The sequence below is a fragment of the Leptodactylus fuscus genome, chromosome 4, assembly GCF_031893055.1.
Source record: "Leptodactylus fuscus isolate aLepFus1 chromosome 4, aLepFus1.hap2, whole genome shotgun sequence".
NCBI classification, from domain to species: domain Eukaryota; kingdom Metazoa; phylum Chordata; class Amphibia; order Anura; family Leptodactylidae; genus Leptodactylus; species Leptodactylus fuscus.
The window spans coordinates 132353951-132376091 of NC_134268.1; the positions used below are offsets into that span (position 1 = coordinate 132353951).

At 42.6% G+C, this 22141-nt stretch overlaps 1 protein-coding gene across 1 annotated transcript in view; it reads left to right on the forward strand.

The window, feature by feature from the left end:
* The window catches only part of ANKS6 (ankyrin repeat and sterile alpha motif domain containing 6), a 54658-nt gene extending 35024 nt beyond the window's left edge, over window positions 1-19634 (forward strand). The window contains exons 14-16 of the mRNA XM_075271096.1: window positions 8288-8404; window positions 16733-16829; window positions 19285-19634. Of these exons, the coding sequence (XP_075127197.1) occupies window positions 8288-8404; window positions 16733-16829; window positions 19285-19316 (246 nt within the window). The 3' untranslated portion in view covers window positions 19317-19634. The remainder of the gene's footprint in view (window positions 1-8287; window positions 8405-16732; window positions 16830-19284) is intronic.
* The last annotated feature ends 2507 nt before the right edge of the window (window positions 19635-22141 follow it).

The window sequence follows — 22141 nt, forward strand, 5'->3', positions numbered from 1 at the left end:
AAGAAAAACAAAAACCTGGTACAAAAAAGTGGCCATTTACCTAATTTAAATTGGAATTCACAATGCCTTTTTACTTTATAAAAAGAAGGGAGGCACAGACAAATACCTGGATTTCCAGGAGGAAATAATTCACAGCCTCATTTTTGACCCTCAGGACTCCATAGAGAACCCCCAGTCTGAAAATGTCAAATGACTAACTGAAAGGCATTTTATCAGTCTAATTCCCTCAACAACAACACAAGCTAACACGCAAAAAAAATGCTGTGCCTGCTCCAAAAATGGGCGACGTAGAGATACCCGTTACTTTTGTCCCTCATGCCCCTCACAACCAGGCCTGTGTATTGTTCCTTGTTTTGAGAGATACCACACTGTTCTTCATTATTAGAGCTCTTCTTCTATATTCCACTTCTAATTTTGTGGTTGCCACCAAGCCCCATCTTTTGCATGAACCTGCAAATTCCTATTGCTATAAACTCTAAATTCCCTAAATTATACCCCTAGATGAATACATTGGGGAACAAAAATACTAATTACATTTTTTGCATCTTTTTCAACATTTCACAAAAAATCTGGATACTCTAAGAAGATGCTAAAGCACTTATTGAATGCCTGCAAACTATTCTAGCAAAATCTGGCCTACAAAATCCAATTAGCGCTCCATCCGTTCGTACATTAGGGTACCAGCACATATGGGGTATTGTCACGTTCGGGAGAAATTGGGTAACAAAATTTGGGTTGCATTTTCTCCTTTAACCCCTTGTGGAAATGCTAAATTTGGGGTTAAAGCAACATTTTATAACAAAAAATTTCATTTTCCCATTTGCTGGGCCAATTCTGTGAAACTCCTGTAGGGTCAAAGTCCTCACTATTCCCCTTGATAAATTCCTTGAGGGGTCTTGTTTCCAAAATGGGGTCATTTTGGGTGGTTTCCACTGTTCTGGCACTTCAGGGGCTCTCCAAATGCAACATGGTGCCTGACAGATATTCCAGCTAAATTTGCCCTCCAAAATCCCAATAGCGCTCCTTCCACTCTGGACCTTACAGCGTGCCCATAGATCACTTTACAGCCACATGTAGGGCATTTCTGTAGTTGGGACAAAATGCGTAACAATTTGTGGGGTGCATTTCCTCCTTTAACCCCATATGGAAATGCAAAATTTGGGGTTAAAGCAACATTTTATAGCAAAAAATGTCACTTTTCCTTTTGTTGGGTCAATTCTGTTACACTCCTGTAGGGTCAAAGGGCTCACAATACCCCTTGATAAATTCCTTGAGGGGTCTAGTTTCCAAAATGGGGTCACATTTTTGGGGTTTTCACTGTTTTGGCACCTTGGGGGCTCTGCAAAAGGGACATGGTGCCTGCAAACTATTTTATCAAAATCTGGCCTACAAAATCCAATTAGCACTCCATCGATTCTGAGAGCGACCGTGTGCCCGTACATTAGGGTACCAGCACATATGGGGTATTGTCGTGTTCAGGAGAAATTGTGTAACAAAATGTGGGGTGCAGTTTCTCCTTTAACCCCTTGTAAGGATGAAAAATTTGGGGCTAAAGTAACATTTTGTTACGAAAAAAGTAATTTTTCATTTTCACGTCTCAATGGCTGTTTTGGATTCTTTCAGGAGTGCAGTTTTTAGAATGGGGTGACTTATGGGGGTTTTATTAGAGAGACCATTCAAGTTGCCTTCAGAATTAAACTGGTCCCTTGAAAAATGTGTGTTGGAAATATTCTTGAAAATTTGGAAAATTACTGCTTGACTTGAAAGCCTTATAATATCTGAAAAAAATGAAAGGGTGATTAAAATTTGATTGCTACATAAATCAGAGACATGGTTAATTATATTTATGAAAAAAAATTGGGTAGTATGACTTTTTATTTAAAAGGCTTGCAATTTCAAAGTTTGAAAACTGCATTTTTTTCAAAATTTTCGCCAAATTTCATATTTTTTCATAATCAAAGACAAAGCATATCGACCAAAATTTGCTACTGACATGAAGTATAATGTGTTACGAAAAAACAGTCTCAGAATCGATTGTGTAAGTTAAAGCGCCTCAAAGTTATTGCCATTTAAAGTGACACATGTCAGTTTTGAAAAAAAAAGGCCTGGTCTTTAACATACTTTGGGGCCCGGTCCTTAACCGGTTGAAGATGGTGGCCGCCCAGGGGCATTCCGGTACACAAAAAAAAAAGTTACGGCTGTCAGAATATGGCGACTTTTAGAAAAAAAAAAATTGCCACATTTTATTTACATAGTTACATAGTAGATGAGGTTGGATGAAGACATCAAGTCCAACGTATAACCCTACAATCCTCCACAGTGTTGATCCAGGGAAAGTCAAAAAACCTGCATGCCAAACAATAAAGGTTTCCTACCCCTGACGTATACCATGGCTGGCCATATCAGTTAACCCCTGTACTAACTAAGGCAGAAATCTTTGTATACTGCTATGGTACTTAGCAGAGAAGAGTCATGTTCACTTACCGCTGTTGAAGGGAACTACCGTATTTTTCGGACTATAAGACGCACTGGACTATAAGACGCACCTAGGTTTTAGAGGAGGAAAATAGGGAAAAAAAATTTTGAAGCAAAAACTGGTAAAATATTTAATATATGGGAGTTGTAGTTTTGCAACAGCTGCAAGGCCACATTGACAGGTGACCCTGCAGCTGTACGGGGATGCATAGGGTGTTTTTTTTTTGCGGGTTCAGAAGTACTTTTTAGTTATACCATTTTGGGGAATATCTATTGCTTAGATCACCTTTTATTGAAAAAAAACCCGGTGGTTTATGATATATGATTTTCTACTTTTATATATATATTCTAGGGACAGGAGGTGATTTAGAACTTTTATTTATTTCATATTTTTATTATATATTTTTAAAGCTTTTTTTTTTTTTTTTTTACTATTTTATTCCCCCCCCGGGGCTTGAACCTGCGGTCACTTGATCGCAAGTCCCATAGACGGCAATACAACTGTATTGCCGTCTATGGGACATTCTGTCTATTAGTATTACAGCTGGTCATAGAGACCAGCCGCAATACTAATACAGCAGTGACAGGCCTGGGAGCCTCATTAGGCTCCCGGCTGTCACCCGAACAGGTCGGCTCCTGCGATATCGCCGCGTACGGGGGAGGCACAGGTTCGGGGGAGAAGGGGCCGCTGATAGTGACCCGGCATCCGCTGTACTAGAGAGGCGGATGCCGGGGAGGGATAGATGCCGGGGCCTGAGACATCGCTGCCCTGCCCTGTATGAAGCCAGCGGCGGGGGCACGGAGGAGCGGAATAGCATCACTCCTCCCGCCGCTGGCTTCATGAAGGGCAGGGCAGCGATGTCTCAGGCCCCGGCACCTGTAATGGCGTCTATCACTTGCCGGCTTCCGCCTCTCTATTACGGCGGGTGCCAGGCGCCACATTCGGCCTATAAGACGCACCCTTCTTTTCCCCCCAAATTTGGGGGGAAAAAAGTGCGTCTTATAGTCCGAAAAATACGGTACTAGTTGTAGATACTAGACAGTCCCATTAGGCAAAAGTCCCCTGAAGATTGGCCTATTCAGCAATGAAACTTAGGGACAGAAAGGGACATTGTTAAAGGAACAGCTCTGTAGTAATGCCCTTGTAAGGGGGGGGGGGGAGAGTCTTATTGCAGTCCAGATTAACAGTATTGAGGGCAGGGGAAGGATTGTATCAACTGGACCTACTGCCCTTTGTTAGCGACTCCCTAAGGAGACCAACTGGAAACTGGTGAGATTGAACCAATTTGATTATAGCACTGGTTTTCTCTAAGCACTATAATATGTTAGACTGATATTTACAGTGTATCTCCTCTGTATATAGTATTTTTTTAATGCTTTACACAGATTATTGAATAGACTTGAAAAGACTTAATATTTCTGTGTTTATTATTTAACTGGCATATGCACATTCTCATTTGAAAAAAATAGTCAATTTATGATTTATTTATTATTGTTGCATGGTATATTTTGAACTATAATGTGGAAACTGATGTAAATTCATTGATATTTTGCTCATTTAGTCAATATTCATGCAAAAGAAAATACATGTGAAATAGTATATTGTTATCCAGAAGTGTTTAAGGTGTTTACACATTTTCAGTTTGCAGGAATGATTCCCTCAAATGAAAGACTGTTACAGAATTTAATATGTACAATTATCTGAGATATTAATTAGTCCAGATAACTCCTTTATAAGGGGTACATTTTAAGAAGTATTTGTATTAATATTTCAACAAACTTCACTAGGTGTCAATCTTGTGTTTTAGTACAGTGGTTCTCACCTGTGGTATGGATATCCTAGGGGCTATGCCCCAGAGCTAGGATCCATTTGTCTATATCATATGCTGCACTGCATGCAAGTCCCCCCCTACCCAGGATGGACTATTACTAGAGATGAGCGAACAGTGTTCTATCGGATATCAGGCTGTTCGATGTGTTCGATTCGAATCGAACATCACGTGGCAAACTCCAAAATAATTTGATTCCCCTCCCACCTTCCCTGGCGCTTTTTTTGCACCAATAACAGCGCAGGGGAGGTGGGACAGGAACTACGACACCGGAGGCATTGAAAAAAATCGGAAAAAGTCATTGGCTGCCGAAATCAGGTGACCTCCATTTTAGACGAATAGTGGATTTCAAATCCGGGTCATATGAGAATGTGAACTTTGTGACTAAGAGACAGGGATAGCTCTACAGGCAGGGATAGCTAGGGATAACCTTTATTTAGGGGGGAATGTTATTAAAAATAACTTTTTGGGGCTCTATCGGGTGTGTAATTGTGATTTTTGTGACATAAACTTTTCCCCATAGGAATGCATTGGCCAGCGCTGATTGGCCAGAGTACGGAATTCGACCAATCAGCGCTGGCTCTGCTGGAGGAGGCGGAGTCTAAGATCGCTCCACACCAGTCTCCATTCAGGTCCGACCTTAGACTCCGCCTCCTCCGGCAGAGCCAGCGCTGATTGGCCGAAGGCTGGCCAATGCATTCCTATGGGAATGCAGAGACTTAGCAGTGCTGAGCCAGTTCTGCTCAACTACAACGGGCTATGTTCCCCATAGACTATAATGGGGTTCGAAACCCGTTCGAACACTCGAACAATGAGCGGCTGTTCGAATCAAATTTCGAACCTCGAACATTTTAGTGTTCGCTCATCTCTAACTATTACCTATGGGTATATGCTCTATATTTAGTTTAGAAGCACAGTGAACACTTCCATTAGTACTGATGGAGGCAGTCACTGCAGTTAGTGACATCCTCTGAGCAAGTGGTGAGCTGCATTAATCACTCACCACTCTGCTCCCCACTTACTGTTACATGTAGGGTACTGTGGGAGCCATTATGTTACATGTGGGGGCATAGTGGGGACCATTATGTTACATGCAGGGGTACTGTGGGAGCCATTATGTTACATGCGTGTGTACTGTGGGAGCCATTATGTTACATGTGGGGGTACTGTGGGAGCCATTATGTTACACATGGAGACACTGTTAAGTTATATGTGGAGGTAATCTTTTGGCCTGTTTTTTGGATACTTTGCTGTAGTACCAGCAGTCATAGCCACATTTGTATGGGTGATCAGTATGCCATGAACTAGTGTGATTACTGTGAACTGTGTGGTTTTGTTCTGTTGATCACTGATCATTCTAAGGATCAGACAGAGAAAGCCACCCCTCATCAATGTCTATCCTTGTGACCCAAAACTAAGTAACTCAAAATGAAAGAAAAAAAAAAAAGACGGGGGAAATGGATCATGCTTTATACACCAGTTCTGTGGCATATGATAATGTCATTTTTTTTTTATTTTTATTTTTTTATGCGCAAGTTGGGTTTTGCGCAAAACCAACTATTTTTTTTTCACTTTTACATCGACCTCTCCATTTTCCTGAAAGGGGAGTGACAAGCCCCTTCACATATATGATGATTAAAGCCTGAATTGTAGGTCTAGAGATCTGCCAGAGGCTGTACTTGCTTTATGAAGCCAGTCTTCATAAATGCTCCCACCCACCCCCGATACTATAATAGAAAGTAAAAGCAGGGGCATTCCAGTGGTAGAGTTATATGGGAAGATTATCATATGTTCACTTACAATGGTAAAACATCAGACAGTTATACACTGTGACCATATTTGTATGTTCTCACTTTTTTCATTAGTTTCCACTGGGTACTGTCATTTTTTGCTCTACCATATTGGATACATGGTGAATTAACCCTTCTGTGAAATGTGCCATAGTGTGTATTGGACAGGTAGGGAATTTAGACTATGAGCTAAACTGGGGATGAGGGAGATGTGAATGGTGTCAATCTACACTCACTGGCCACTTTATTAGGTACACCATGCTAGTAACGGGTTGGACCCCCTTTTGCCTTCAGAACTGCCTCAATTCTTCGTGGCATAGATTCAACAAGGTGCTGGAAGCATTCCTCAGAGATTTTGGTCCATATTGACATGATGGCATCACACAGTTGCCGCAGATTTGTCGGCTGCACATCCATGATGCGAATCTCCCGTTCCACCACATCCCAAAGATGCTCTATTGGATTGAGATCTGGTGACTGTGGAGGCCATTGGAGTACAGTGAACTCATTGTCATGTTCAAGAAACCAGTCTGAGATGATTCCAGCTTTATGACATGGCGCATTATCCTGCTGAAAGTAGCCATCAGATGTTGGGTACATTGTGGTCATAAAGGGATGGACATGGTCAGCAACAATACTCAGGTAGGCTTTGGCGTTGCAACGATGCTCAATTGGTACCAAGGGGCCCAAAGAGTGCCAAGAAAATATTCCCCACACCATGACACCACCACCACCAGCCTGAACCGTTGATACAAGGCAGGATGGATCCATGCTTTCATGTTGTTGACGCCAAATTCTGACCCTACCATCCGAATGTCGCAGCAGAAATCGAGACTCATCAGACCAGGCAACGTTTTTCCAATCTTCAATTGTCCAATTTCGATGAGCTTGTGCAAATTGTAGCCTCAGTTTCCTGTTCTTAGCTGAAAGGAGTGGCACCCGGTGTGGTCTTCTGCTGCTGTAGCCCATCTGCCTCAAAGTTCGACGTACTGTGCGTTCAGAGATGCTCTTCTGGCTACCTTGGTATTTGAGTCACTGTTGCCTTTCTATCAGCTCGAACCAGTCTGGCCATTCTCCTCTGACCTCTGGCATCAACAACGCATTTCCGCCCACAGAACTGCCGCTCACTGGATGTTTTTTCTTTTTCGGACCATTCTCTGTAAACCCTAGAGATGGTTGTGCGTGAAAATCCCAGTAGATCAGCAGTTTCTGAAATACTCAGACCAGCCCTTCTGGCACCAACAACCATGCCACGTTCAAAGGCACTCAAATCACCTTTCTTCCCCATACTGGTGCTCGGTTTGAACTGCAGGAGATTGTCTTGACCATGTCTACATGCCTAAATACACTGAGTTGCCGCCATGTGATTGGCTGATTAGAAATTAAGTGTTAACGAGCAGTTGGACAGGTGTACCTAATAAAGTGGCCGGTGAGTGTATAGAAATGTGGAATATGTTGTTGCAAAATAGCTAAAAATAGTTGAGAAGATATGATGAAAATATTATTTTACTATATTATGGTGGATGACTATTTTAGACCAATGACTTGTATGCAGAGTTCACTCTCTTTTATTTTCTTTCCACTGGGTTTTTGTCTACACAAATCACTGTCTAGTCTACCTGTCTGCTGAGAGAACCTGGTAAGGTGCTGTATTCTGTAAATGTATGAACTGATCAGTGATGAAAAGGACGAAGGATGTTGAACAACAATTAAGAACAGTGTACTCTCCTAGACATGTTTGGTTCAGTATTTGTGCATGTGTATTAAATGGAGGAGTGTGTGACCACAAGGAAGCTTTGGTTCTACTTACCGATAAACTGTAGAATCAGATCTTAAAAATCCAAACTTTTTTTTAGAAGGGACCACACGGTGGCTCAGTGGTTAGCACTGCAGCCTTGCAGCACTGGAGTCCTGGTGTTCAAATCCTGCCAAGGGCAAAAAACTATCTGCAAGGAGTTTGTATGTTCTCCCCGTGTTTGCATGGATTTCCATCCCATATTCAAAAAAAAAACATACTGATAGGGAAAATAAAAGTACATTGTGAGATCTATGTGGGGCTCACAATCTACAAAAAAAAACCCCAAGGTTTAATATCTTTGGAAGACATGTATAATTCTATCTGGTTACTTTCCTCTTGACATAGGAAGGCACGAAAACATGGCAATATTTAATGAGTCTCTTGATTTCCCATAGGTGGACATGGAAGCTTTTCTTACACTGACTGATGGTGACTTGAAGGAACTGGGAATAAAAACGGATGGTTCCAGACAACAGATTTTAGCAGCCATTTCTGAACTCAATGCAGGAAAGGTGAGTATTCTGTTGAACATGACTACAATGAAGCTTGGAGAAAAGGAATTGCTGTATAATACCACAATATCTTAAGGCAGCATTTCTAAACCTATTCAAACACTGAGCACCTCTGGGGGTAAAATAGAGTCTCAGGGCACCCCTGTGTGTGTGTGTGTGTGTGTTTTTTCTTTTTTCTTTTTTTTTTCTTTTTAGCATGGCCACATCATTAATGGAAAGGGGCCCTGCTACCAAGCCCCTTTCCAATAGAAATAAACCTACAAATACTCAACACTAGTGTTAATGGCCAATAGATACTTCAAAACAAATTGATATACCTATCTAGTATCAAGGCTAGTAAAATAATGAATAATGTCCACAAAAATATAAACTGTACAAAAATATGCTTTATTAGCTACTTGAGCAGAAAAAGAATTTGTTTAAAATCAATTAAAAACATAGAAAACAATACATAAGTGGGAGTTACAGTGAGAAAAACACAAAAAGTACAAAGAGTAATCCTGATACACACATATACCATAGATGGGTCAGAGGAGCTGAAGTGTGTGCTGTTATAATTCACCAGATATCTAAGTATGCACAATAATTTAAAGATTGTGGATCCAAAATGTAAGCTGCAATAATGCAATGTTAAAAATATAAATACATAGGTCAGAATACATTATCCACAAAGTGGAGCATTTTACTTAAGCTGTATCTAGCTTCATGAATGAATCAATAGATAGAGTGCAAGATTAGCATGTGCAAATAGCAAATGAAACACTAGCCACAATTAAATATGCCTGCATACATAAAGGTATACTCAAACTCTCCAGATACACGTATATAGAGTATTGTGCTCACCACTGTCACTCCCACTCAGAGCCCCTGACGCCACCTGTTCAGCAGACGGCAGAACATTGCACCATAATGGCCATACTACACTGCCATATGGGTGCATGGCCCTGTGACTGACTGTCTTCCATATTGGCCATGTTTACCTCCTCATTACTATAATGGACTTATGTACAGGTATGTTATAGTATTTACAGCATTTTCTGTGATGCTACCACTTATAGGCTATATGCCACTGTGTAGTTAATCACCCATCATGTGAGATTTATATATGATTTATTTTTATATATGACCAGGCTGCAGTAACAGAGTTATATGAGAGTCTTTAACCCTTTGGTGACTGATTTGTATGATGTTGAAAGTTACTATATATATATATATATATATATATATATATATATATATATATATATATATATATATATATTATCCTGTGACTATCTGTCTGACACCATTTGTCTGTATTGTGTTGTGTTATCTGTAATTTTTATTATTAACTTTAAATGGGCTCTATCATTGGGAAAAGTCATTTTTAACTAGGCAGATACATGCATAGTCTTTAGAAATGCTATTTCACACTTACCTTCTGTATGTAAATTGCCTCAGTGGCTTTTGAATGAGACAATTTTTATTCATATGCTAATTAGCTTCTATCCAGCACAGGAAGTTCCCAGCAGCACTGCTCTCTACTATTCTCTTCTATCTGTGTGTGCAAACAGGAAGCAGGAAGTCATCAGCAGCAGCGGTAGCCTTTGCTGTATACATACATACATAGGAAAGAGTAGGCAGAGGGTGCACGATGAGACTTCCGGGGTGCACCAAGAGGCTAATTAGTAGAGATGAGCGAGTAGTGAAATATTCGTTATTCGTTTCGAGTAGACCCTCAATATTTGACTTTTCGACCGAATATCGAATCCCATTATAGTCTATGAGGAAAAATGCTTGTTTCTGGGGAAACCACTATTAGACTAGTGAGAGTCACCAAGTCCACAATGAGACCCCAGCACAGAAACACAAATTTAAAGCTAAAGAAACATTAGCATGCACCCCTTTATATCACGTTGCCCATGACAACCACAGATGGCATAGGCAATGGGAAATCCAACAGCCCCCACCCTTAACTGTCATTGTTTATGTGTGTGTGATGTGGTGAGACCTCCAAAAATTACTTTTCTGGTCCTTCACCCCTGCCCTTAAGCTGAGCTACCAGCAGAGATTGAGGCCCTTAAGGTGACTTGAGCCTTTTACCAGCAGAGTTTTAGGCCCTTTAAGTGAGTTGCGCCTTGCACCACCAGAGTTTTTTGCCCTTTGGGTGAGTTGAGCCTTTAACCAGCAGAAATTTGTTGGAACTATAGGTGAGTTGAGCCTTGCACCAGCAGAGTGTTAGCCCCTTTAAAATTGTTAGCCCCTAAAACGGTGGTTCCAAAACTATCACTCTCATTGTGTTGAATTGATGCAGTGGATTGGAGTGAGGACCCAGACATTGACCTTGATTTTGATTGTGAAATTGATAACATTTTGGCATCAAGTCCTGGGGGTAACTTTTAGTTAGAGGACCGCAAAGGTGGAGAATTGGCTGCAACCACTACTACCGGTAATGGTCCTCTAATATCGGACTCTACATTACCTCTACAGGGTTCTGATCAGGTGTTAATAGTCCAAATAACATGCTCCAGTACTTTAGCTGTAGAGCAGAAACCACTTTCCCTTCCGACACCAGATTTAACCAACGTTCATCATCATCATCCTGCTGGAATGGAACCACTAAAGGAAACCTTGCCTTCAAAGGCATGTTCTGGAGCTGCGACTGAATTTTGTTCAGTTCTAAACAACTCTGTGTTTAAAGTCTTTTGACACTTTGAGCCAAATCTAGAGACTGTTGAAGGTAATGGGATGCAGAATGAGGAGTTCATCACAAGGCTGACAGACCCAACTCCAAATGCTGCAGCACAAGCAACCAGCAGTCAGACTAAGATTGTCTCTTCTTCAAGTAAGACACAAGATTCTTTGGAACCAGAAAAGGAAAATCCTGTGATTGCCATTGCAGCAGTACCTAGGCCATCTTTCAGAGCAGTTCATTCAGAGATTCAATTGGAGAAAAATAAAATCATTTACTGTGATCGAGTCTTCATGCACAGTAGTGGGCATGGACAACCTAACGTAGAAGATCCTCATGTTGAGCTGGCCTCATTACTGAACAAGATCAACCAGGATAATCAGGGCTGGAAACAGCCATCAGATATTACCAAAAGGGTTGAGTTGAGCCTTGCACCAGCAGTATGTTAGGCCCTTTGGGTGAGTTGAGCCTTTAACCAGCAGAATGTTAGTCCCTTTGGGTGAGTTGAGCCTTGCACCAGCAGAATGTTAGGCCCTTTTGAGTGAGTTGAGCCTTTAACTAGCAGAATGTTAGGCCCTTTGGGTGAGTCGAGCCTCTAACAAGCTTAGTTTTCGGCCCTTTGGGTGGATTGAGCCTCTAACCAGCATAGTTTTTGGCCCTTTGGGTGAGTTGAGCCTTTTACCAGCAGAGATTTGTTTTTGGCCCTTGAGGTGAGTTGAGCCTTGTATCAGCAGTGTTTTTGGCTCTTGGGGTGAGTAGAGCCTTGCACCAGCAGTGTTTCTCGCCCTTGGGGTGAGTTGAGCCTTGCATCAGCAATGCTTTTGGCCCTTGGGGTGAGTTGAGCCTTGCACCAGCAGAGTTTTTGGCCCTTTGAGTGAGTTGAGCCTTTTAACAGCAGTGTTTTTGGCCCTTGAGGTGAGTTGAGCCTTTTACCAGCCCAGTTTTAGTTTTTGGCCCTTTGGGTGAACTGAGCCTTGTAGCAGCAGAGTTTTTGGCCCTTGAGGTGAATTGAGCCTTGCACCAGTAGAGCTTTAGTTTTTGGCTCTTGGGATGAATTGAGCCTTGTAGGAGCCTAATATTATGCTCTATGGATGAATAGAGCCTTGTCGGAGCATAATATTAGGCCCTTGAGGTGAGCCTTAATGGGGTGATTTTAAATTTTGTATTTCAACTGTGATGGTGGAGGAGGAGGAACTGAAGAGCTGGAGCACACACATGCAACTTCATGTTGGGGTGCTTGACACTGGTGGACATGCAAATGATGGGTCAATCCAGTGGCAGTTCATTTTGATCAGTGTCAGCCGGTCAGCTGACAGACGGCTGCGCTTACCAGTGATGGTGCCACCAGCTGTGCTGAAGACCCTTTCTGATAGAACGCTGGCGGCAGGACAGCACCTCCAAGGCGTAAAGCGCAAGTTCCAGCCACATGTCCAATTTTGATACCCAATAAGTGTAGGGCGCAGAGGGATTGGAGAGGACAGGGCTGTGGTAAGCCAGGTATTCCCGCAACATGCGCCTACACTTGTCCCTCCTGGTGACACTAGGCCCCTCAGTGGAGGTAGTTTGGCGAGGGGGTGCCATTAAGGTGTCCCACATCTTGGAGAGTGTGTCCCTGGTGTTGGACCAGATGGCAGTTGTTAGCCTCTTGGAGGAACTGTCCTCTCTGCCTCCAACGAGAGTTGATGGAAACAGTTCCATCATATTTTGCACAAGTTGCTTGTGGCAATCATGAATGCGATTGGCCCTCCCCTCTACCTGAATGAAAGACGATATATTATTTTTATCCCGGGAGTCGAGGATTGCAAAAATCCAGTATTGGTTGCTCTCCAGGATTTTGACAATGTGTTTATCACTGCAAAAGCAGCCCAACATGAAGTCAGACATGTGTGCCAGAGTTTTAGTTGGCATGACTTCACTGCCCCCACCAGAAGGGTCACTGTCCATTTCCTCCTCTTCGCCCATCCCTGCTGAAGCAATGGGACGCACTGAACTTTCCCGCTAGCCTCGTGTGTGACAATAATCTCATCTGCCACTTCATCCTCTTCCTCCGTCATTACAGGCTAAGAAGCTGACAGGAGTGTGCACTGACTATCCTGCTGGGATGGGTCTGCTCCTATCCCTGACTACTCAGCGTGTAATGTGTTATCCCTGAGGGATTCTCGCATCGCACACAGGAGCGGGATGGTTACACTCACTAGTATGTCGCCACAGCTGACCCTCTTGGTGGACTCCTCAAAGACACGTAGTATCTCGTATAAGTCTGCCATTCATGGCCACTCATGGTGCAGAAATTGCAGGAGTTGACTTTGAGGAACCCTTGGGTTTTGGAGATGGTACTCCATCAAGGATCTCTGCTGCTCACACACTCTGCTCAACAGTGGGGATGTCACACAACAGCCGGTGTTTGGGCAGATGTAGGCGTTGCTGGAGGGTTTGGAGGCTAGCAGCGGCTACTGTCGACTTACGAAAGTGGGCGCACAAGCGCCGCACTTTCACCAGTAGCTCATGAACGTTTGGGTACGTTTTTAAAAACTGTTGCACCACTAAGTTGAAAACGTGGGCCAGGAATGGAACGTGTTGGACGCTGGCAAGCTCTAGAGCAACTACCAGGTTCCGGCCGTTATCGCACACAACCATGCCTGGGCCCAGGTGCAGCGGCACAAACCATATTGCCGTCTCATCGAGGATGGCATCCCTCACCTCAGAGGCAGTGTGCTGTCTGTCCCCCTAAGCTGATGAGCTTTAGGACGGCCTGCTGACGTCTCCCCACGCCAGTGCTTCAGCATTTCCAGCTCACAGCTGGAGCTGATGTTACGGCCGAGGAGGAGGGGGAGGGTGGTTCTGAACCCCTGCCAGGAATCTTGGGCAGGGAGAGGAGGTAGGCTGCCCCAATTTGCGACCCGGTCCCAGCCTCCACTACATTCACCCAGTGTGCCGTGAGTGATATATAGCGTCCCTGTCCGCATGCACTTGTCCACGGTCGGTGGTCAAGTGGACCTTAGTGCAAAGTGCGGAACTAAGGGCACGCCTGATGTTCCGCGACACGTGCTGGTGCAAGCCGGGGATGGCACACTGGGAAAAGTAGGAACGGCATAGCAAGGTGCCGCAGCTGCCATCAGGTCACGGAAGGCCTGAGTCTCCACAAGCCTGAACGGCAACATCTCCAGGGCCAGCAGTTTGGAGATGTGCCCGTTTAAGGCTTGGGCATATGGGTGGGTTGCTCTATATTTTTGTGCTCAAATGCCTGGGAGATGGTGGGTTGCTGGGAAGAGGCACATGATGGTGTAGAAGGAGGAGCGGAGGCAGGAAAAGGGGAGCACGAGGGTGAAGTCCCCAAAGTGATAGAGGCAGATGTGGAGGTGTCCAGGCTGGTGGTCTGGACTGCAGTGACAGCACTGGACACAGTGGAAGAGGCAGTGGCGGCAACGCCGGACGAGGATTGTCCTGCGTTTGCTCTCTCCCACTGAGCCCAGTGCTTGCCTTCCAAATGACGGCACATGCCTGAGGTGGTAAGGTTGCTCTTTTCAGAGCCCCTACTCAGTTTGGAGTTGCACAGTGTGCAAACCGCACTAAATTTGTCCTCCGTGCATACATTGAAAAATCTCCACACCATGTAGGAATGTGGCCTGGATGGGGGAGTTTTTCTTGAGTGGCTAGGACAGGGAACATCTTGGGCCTTGCTGGGTCTGCCCTGGCTTCTGTGAAGCAGCTGTCCTCTGCCTCTGGACATGCCTCTGCCTGTAGTCACCTTTTTTGGTTCTACGCTTGCCTCCAGATCTACGCTGCTTTCCCCGCTAGACTTCACCCCTGCCCAGGTCGGGTCGGTTGCCTCGTCGTCCACCACCTCCTCTTCCAACTCCTCAATCTGCTCCTCCTGCACACCGCACACTGATGACAACTGTGTCTCGTCATTATCACTGATGACGGGTTGCGGGGCCACAACCACAAAATCGCCAGGAGATGGCGGATGCTCCAGGGATTCGTGAAGTGGTGGGACAGAGTGAGGGACAGTTAAAGGACCCGAAAACAGCTCCTGGGAGGGGGCAAAGGTGGGATGATTGCTGGGAAGATTGGGCATGTTGGGAGGAAGGAAGGGCAGACTGTTGGCTAGGAAGATGACTGGAGGTAGTGGCTGACTGGCTGGTGGAAAAGCTGCTGGAAGCGTTATCTGCTAGCCACTGCAACACCTGTTCCTGGTGCTCAGGCCTGGTCAATGTTGTACCCTGCACCCTGCTTAATGTAGCCATCAATCCAGGGATTGTGGAGAAGCGCGATGCTGGCTGCCCCTCACCAGTAGCCATTGGATTGACCGCAACCTTTCTCCCCAGCTGCATTTCCAAGTCCCCTTCCCTTTTCGCTAGCCTTGCGCATTTTGAGGTGTATACAAATGTTAATTTTTTTTGTGTGATTGAGTTCACAAACTGATGGATTGTATACAAATGTATTTATTTTTGTATACAGAGGGTAGATATATTGGGCCTATATACTGTCGTATATACTAGTATGACAATATACAGGAATAAGTGAGTGAGTTCACAAACTGTTGATATATTGGGCCTAAATACTGCCGTGTACACCGATCCCTGTATTTGATCGAACGGTATTCGCTCATCTCTACTAATTAGCATATGAATAAAATCAAAATGTTTTTGTGATTTTGAGTACCACCTGAACCATTTCTCTGTTTACATGCATGTGTTTATGCATTTATTTAGTGTGGGACACTAGATTACGGTGCATTATGGTTGGATGATAGCGCCATGCCACAATTAGGCAAGATTTCAAGATTCACATTGTATACCATGTTTTTGTGCGTTTTCCCTTTCTAATAGAGGCCTGTTCAGGGAAAGTGAGTAAAATAACATACATTTATACTTGCCTCTCCTGGGCATCGAACGTCGTCTTTAGCCATTTTTCACCAATGGTTTACTTCACGCATCTCAGACGTCACCACTGAGGCCTGTGAATCGGCCTCAGTGGTTATGTGGGCTGGTGTCATAACGTCAGCATGCCCCCCCTGACCTTTGAGGTCCAATAACAGGCGGAGACCTGAAGTAGGCTATTACAAGAAAGCAGTTGCATAGGCCCCCAGAACAGGTTACCCTGCTGGAAATGGGCCCTTCAGTCCGACACTGTCTCCAGTGGTCCCCACACTGTAGTTGTGACATGAATTAAAAAACAAATCAAGGAATACTTACTCATCCTTGTTCCCCAGGAAGCCTGCTGTTCTTTCCGCAGTTCAATGCTTTGGGCTATTCAGCAGGCATCACTAGCAGATGCCTGAGTAATAGAGCAAGAATAGCTTCCTGCTTCACCATTATGTGCAACTACATTGTCATCCTAAGGTTGGGAATCACCGCATTAAGGTTTTGGATGTATCTGAACTTTTGGATACCCCGTTATACTAATGTGTGCATATGTACATGCCAAGAATTTTCATTGAGTCAGAAGAACTGATCTAAGTCATGTGATACTGGACTCATCAAAAAGTAGCTTCTGTCCCAAACAAATCTCTGGATGGGTACCTATGAGCTTTGTTGGCACTTCTGAGTCTTCTAAAGGACTCAGATAGGTAAGGGGTCAGTTAGTGAGTGAAAACTGTATGAGTACGTTTAGCTATCCACTCGATTATTTATTTATTTTTTTTTCTGCTTAAGGGCCGAGAGAGACAGATTCTACAGGAAACCATTCACAATTTTCATTCTTCATTTGAGAGCAGTGCCAGCAATACACAGCCAGCAGGAGCTTACCAGTGTAAGTACTTAATTAAAATTACACTATATACATATAATGAGACTTTTAAACATCCTGCACTTAGAAATATAATTTTCTGTCAAAGTACACATGTATGTGCAGAATATATTTTATTAAAGTGTAACCAAAATCTCAAGCAATTTTTGATTTTCTGGCAACAATTGTGACATGAATAAATATAAGCTCCTTTCTGTGAAGTCATGCACTGAAATCAACTTTCCTACCATTTCTCTATTGCCAACTAAATTTTGTACGAATGTACTGATGGTATGGCTGGAGGGGGGTATTTTCAAACAAATATTCGGGCCATTTTATAATGTAGAACAGTCATTCGGGTGTCATAAAAGGCAAACTTCTTACCTTTCAGGAGACACCAAAGTTGAAGGTTCTACCTGTATCAACAGTTGAAAGCACAGTTGGTACTTGGAGCAGCTGCATATAAATATGCCAATCTCGACTGTCGTTGCAACTGGTGATATCTTTATAAATAAAATAAATAGAATTGCAATCTGCTGTGAGCTAGGGCTGGACAAATAATAGAAATAATACCCAAAATTGAAAGTCGGCTCAATAATTGATATGATCTTGTTCCCATCAATTATTTCAGTTGTTCTTCATCCATGTCATTCTGTCTCACACTGCCATTGGCTAAAGTATATGTCACTAATTGTAAACTATATAATCAGAATTGCTGACATGTGAATAACCAAAAATCAGTGGCATGCCATACAAACAGGGTGTAATCATAATAGAGGTAAAATGTTCAAATAATCCTGATTTTGATTTGGGTCATAATTGCCCATTACTGCTGTGTGCTGGGAACCTTCTTTCATAGGATATAGGAATCATTGTTCAACATTATAAAATGGCTGGATATGTCTGTTTGAATATAGCATTATACAATAATTGTATGTACTGAAATCTACGGGACTTCTTTTCTATTTGTATTGCTAGCTGAAATCGTATACTGCTTCTTACTGGTGAATGGGCTCATGTATTGTATAATAATAGTAATAATAATAAATTATTTATTATAATAAATTATTTATTATTATTACTATTATTATACAATACATGAGCCCATTCACCAGTAAGAAGCAGTATACGATTTCAACTAGCAATACAAATAGAAAAGAAGTCCCGTAGATTTCAGTGCAGAAATTGACAGAAACGAATGATTATAATATTTACTTACTTCACAATTGATGCCTTAAAATTCCAAAGCTTGAAAATTTTGGTAAGGCACCTTCATACAATCTCTTAATTTAAATTTGATGTTCTATCACGGTCATGTGATATAAGGTCAGTGGTCATGTGATAAGGTCAGTGGTCATGTGATGAACACACAGGTGCGCAGCTCGTTACCAGGCAGATGTCTGATTACTGGGCTGTGGCTATAATGAGCGGCACCTGTGTGCTCATCACATGACCATGGTCAGAATTTCATCCACTAGAGTTAATCCTTAAGTACCATCATGGTGTCTGTCAGAATGATATGTGTACGATAGTGGTGTATGATAGACACCATGATAGGACTTAGGGTTAAGCAGAATGAACAATAGCAAGTGCAGATCTAACAATCTCTGAGGAATTGATACAGAAAGTATATTGTATATAAGTTTATGTTCACACCTGCGCTCAGGTTTTCGTTCGGGGGGGGGGGGGGGGGGTTTGTCTGCTTGGGGACTTCCCAAACGCAAACCTAATCTGCATATAGAAGAGATTACTTTAGGAAACCTGCATACATCATGGACTATATTGGGGGCTGCGTGGTTTCCATTGTGCTTGCAGCGTTTTTCATGTGGAGAGGGGGACAGAATTCCCGTATGGAGAGCCAATGCTGGTGTGAACAGAGCCTGACCCGAGCATCAACATTTTTCGCTAGTTAGCGTTTTGCGATTACATGTGCTGTCCTACACCAATGAAAATGACAGACACTGATCAAAACTGCAAAACACAATGGTTTTAAGAAAAAATGCAGATGTAATAGCATATATCATCTTCTATTATTACCCCAACCTATAGAGCTGCTTTACTGGAATAGCAGAACTATAGATTCCTAGGCCATGGAGGGGCTCCACTACTTATTAGGCTCATCACACATTTTACAAATAATGAAACTCAAGACTCTTCACATAGTTGTGGTAAGACTAGGTTCAGACCCGTGCTGGCTTTCCCCTGGAGGATTCCGTTCCACATTCCTCTTTAAAAATGTGGAGAGAAAAGTCCTACAAGCCGCTGTTTTCAGTGGAACCCGGCCTACCTCATTATGGTATATGGGGTCCGCAGGTTTTAGCTGTCAACCATTTTATTTTTTTTTTTTTAATTAGATTGTTTCCATTCAGTAGGTCCCCCCCCCCCCCCCCAACAGAAACCCAAACACAGGTGTGACTCTAGCATCAGACAGGAAAAGGTTATAGGTTTTCTATTTAATTTATATTTCCTCTTTTTATAGCTCCAAAAGCCTCTGTGTCGAACAAAAGGTAGTGTTGTATTATCCTGGACAGCACACAGACTTGTAGTCCAACTGAACCGAAAATTGGTTTCTAACCTGCCAGAAGACAGCAGCATCTTGTCGCAGATGGTGCACAGACAATGAAGTACACTTCTACTCCTCAATGTAAAGAGAAGCTTATGGAATAATTTGGTGAAGAACAGAGGAGGAGTTACTTCTAGCACACAAAGCTTTACTGAAGAAGGAACTTACATGATGATGAGAATTTCTGATCAAATCCAAATATATTTATTCTAAATCCACATCTTGACTGACTTGTATATTTGAAATTTCAATTTAAAGGGAACCTCAGTTTTAATAAAAAGTTTAACTATGGGCATGGTCTTGCTGGGTGGTCTGTTCTATAACTGTATAAGCCTTCACACATGGTGTCCTATCAGCGTGTATGCTGCTAATAATCACATTATGGCTATAACACATTTTCAATTTGTCTCTGAGGCATGGGGAGTCTAAAATAAGCAGCATTCTGCGCCCTATTACATGAAACTCTGGCAGGAAAACTGCCAACTAACAAATAGCTGAGTGAGGAGAGTCAGGAACACTGAGCTGTAAATATGTGGAAACTATATGCAGGCATGACACGGGAAAAGAGCAATCTATGAGCACAGTCAGCTGGCAAACATACTGTGAGGAAAATCCACCCCTACCATGTACATGCACTGTGTGTAGGCAGAATACAACTGAATCTATAAACGTTAAATATGGAACAAATGTTTTAATGAATTAAATGAGCTTTTACAGATTCTGACTAACCCCGGCTGCCAGCCATTTATAAAATGGAGGTTTGGCCTACCAATTCCACAGCCCTGCCGTATGCACCAGTATACAAATTGTCTGATCCTAAATAAAGAAAAACAACACAGGCCCTGTTCCCACAGAGTAACACAGCGCTCATTCTGACACGTAAACACGTGTCAGAGTGAGCGCTTCAAAACAGAATCCCCACTGACTTCAATGGGTTCCGTCTTATGCGCGCTACACATTGAAATCAATGGGAGGCTTTTTAACCCATTGATTTCAATGTGTAGCGCGCGTAAGTCGGAACCCATTGAAGTCAATGGGATTCTGTTTTGAAGTGCTCACTTGGATGTGAGAATGAGAGCCGCGTTACTCCGTGGGAACTGGGCCTTAGACTAAGGCCCCACCTTGTGGGGAAAAAAAAAAAAAAAAAAAAGTAAAATGAAGAAGATTGCAGTAATGGGAGTCTTAAAAAAAATGATAATCCCACCACTATATGGAGTTTATAACGGTTATTTAAGGCATTTGTATAAAGCAGAATATATGCAGCTCTGACCACTTGTGGAATGACCTGTATATGTTTTCACTGGATCTATTGAACGAGCAAATGGGCTGCACAGAGAAACCCCCGGACTGTTTCACGGGGTATTTGCAAATAAATTTTGTTGCCCACACCAATTTAAGGTGAAAAGGATAGGTGATTTATTTTACAATACAATTGACGCCTTGACACCCTACTGCCTCTGTATCCACACTACATCACTTCTGAGGAAGGTCAGATGACCGAAACGTCAAATCTCAATTGATCTAGCCTACCTTATTGTCCAATATCTATATTTTGCTTTGTGTCAATGGCGTTGATTGTATTGTAAAATAAATCACCTATCCTTTTCACCTTAAATTAGTGTGTGCAACAAAATTTATTTGCAAATGGTTTACATGGGTCGAAGGATCCTATTGTTAGCACCACATATTACCAGAGTGTGTGGTACCATTGAATTTTCTTACTTGTTTTATGGGGTAGACAAGTCAAAAAAAACAAAAAATTACTCCAGCATGCCCAATTATGTATAAAATATAACTTTTACTTCAAAAATTTAAAAACATAGTACAGACATGGATCGAGGCACGTACAAAAAACAGATAAGTTTACGTGTTTCGGGAACAAGGATGGGGTCCCTTATTCATAGCTTGCATCAAGCTGGAGTAATTTTTTGTTTTTTTGATTATTTAAGGCATACCTGTCCAGAAGAAATGCGCCCCAAAAGAAAAACATTTTTTTGGTATATGCAAATCAATCTTTTGGAGCACAGGGGTAACACCCACATCACCACCAACGTCCATTCCTCACTGCTCCTTTCACAGCCTTTTTTGTCGGTACAAATGAAATCTCCGGCTGCTGATGACAGTAGTGAAGAGGAGGAGGCGGCCAGAGTGTAAATAGGAGCCGTGAGGAACAGACATAGAGCACTGATGTGCTCAGAGCACTAGGGTAATGCTCTGTGGATTGGTTTGCATATGCCAAAAAAGGTTTATTTGGTGAAATGGCAGAATTGATTTCTTCAGCAAAGCTATGCCTAGAATAGTCTATATAATGGTGGGATTAGTTAAAAATCGGGAAAAAACCCCAACAATGATAGATTCCTTTTAATCTGAACCACATATGGAGGGGGCACTGGGGAAAAGCAGCTTTAAAAAAAAAAAAAAAAAAAAATGTTTTCCCTATACATTTAATAGGGGAAGAAAAACACAGGAAATCCATTCTAAGCCAATCACTGGACAAGGTAAGAGATCTTCTCATGGCTGCACTGTTATTCCTCCTAGAAACTGATGAATAAACTGACAACAGGGCACTACTAACACTAGACAGCCACAGAATGTAGGAACACATCACCAAGTTGTCAATTTATTCATAGTATCAGTAACTGTGATAGGAGTTTGTGCTCACCTCCCCACATGGAGAACTTCCTTGGAACAGACCATGCAATGTCACCACACTGAAAGATTTGGTGCCTGTACAAGTGACATGTGAATCACCATAGACTCAAGTGGGAAAAAA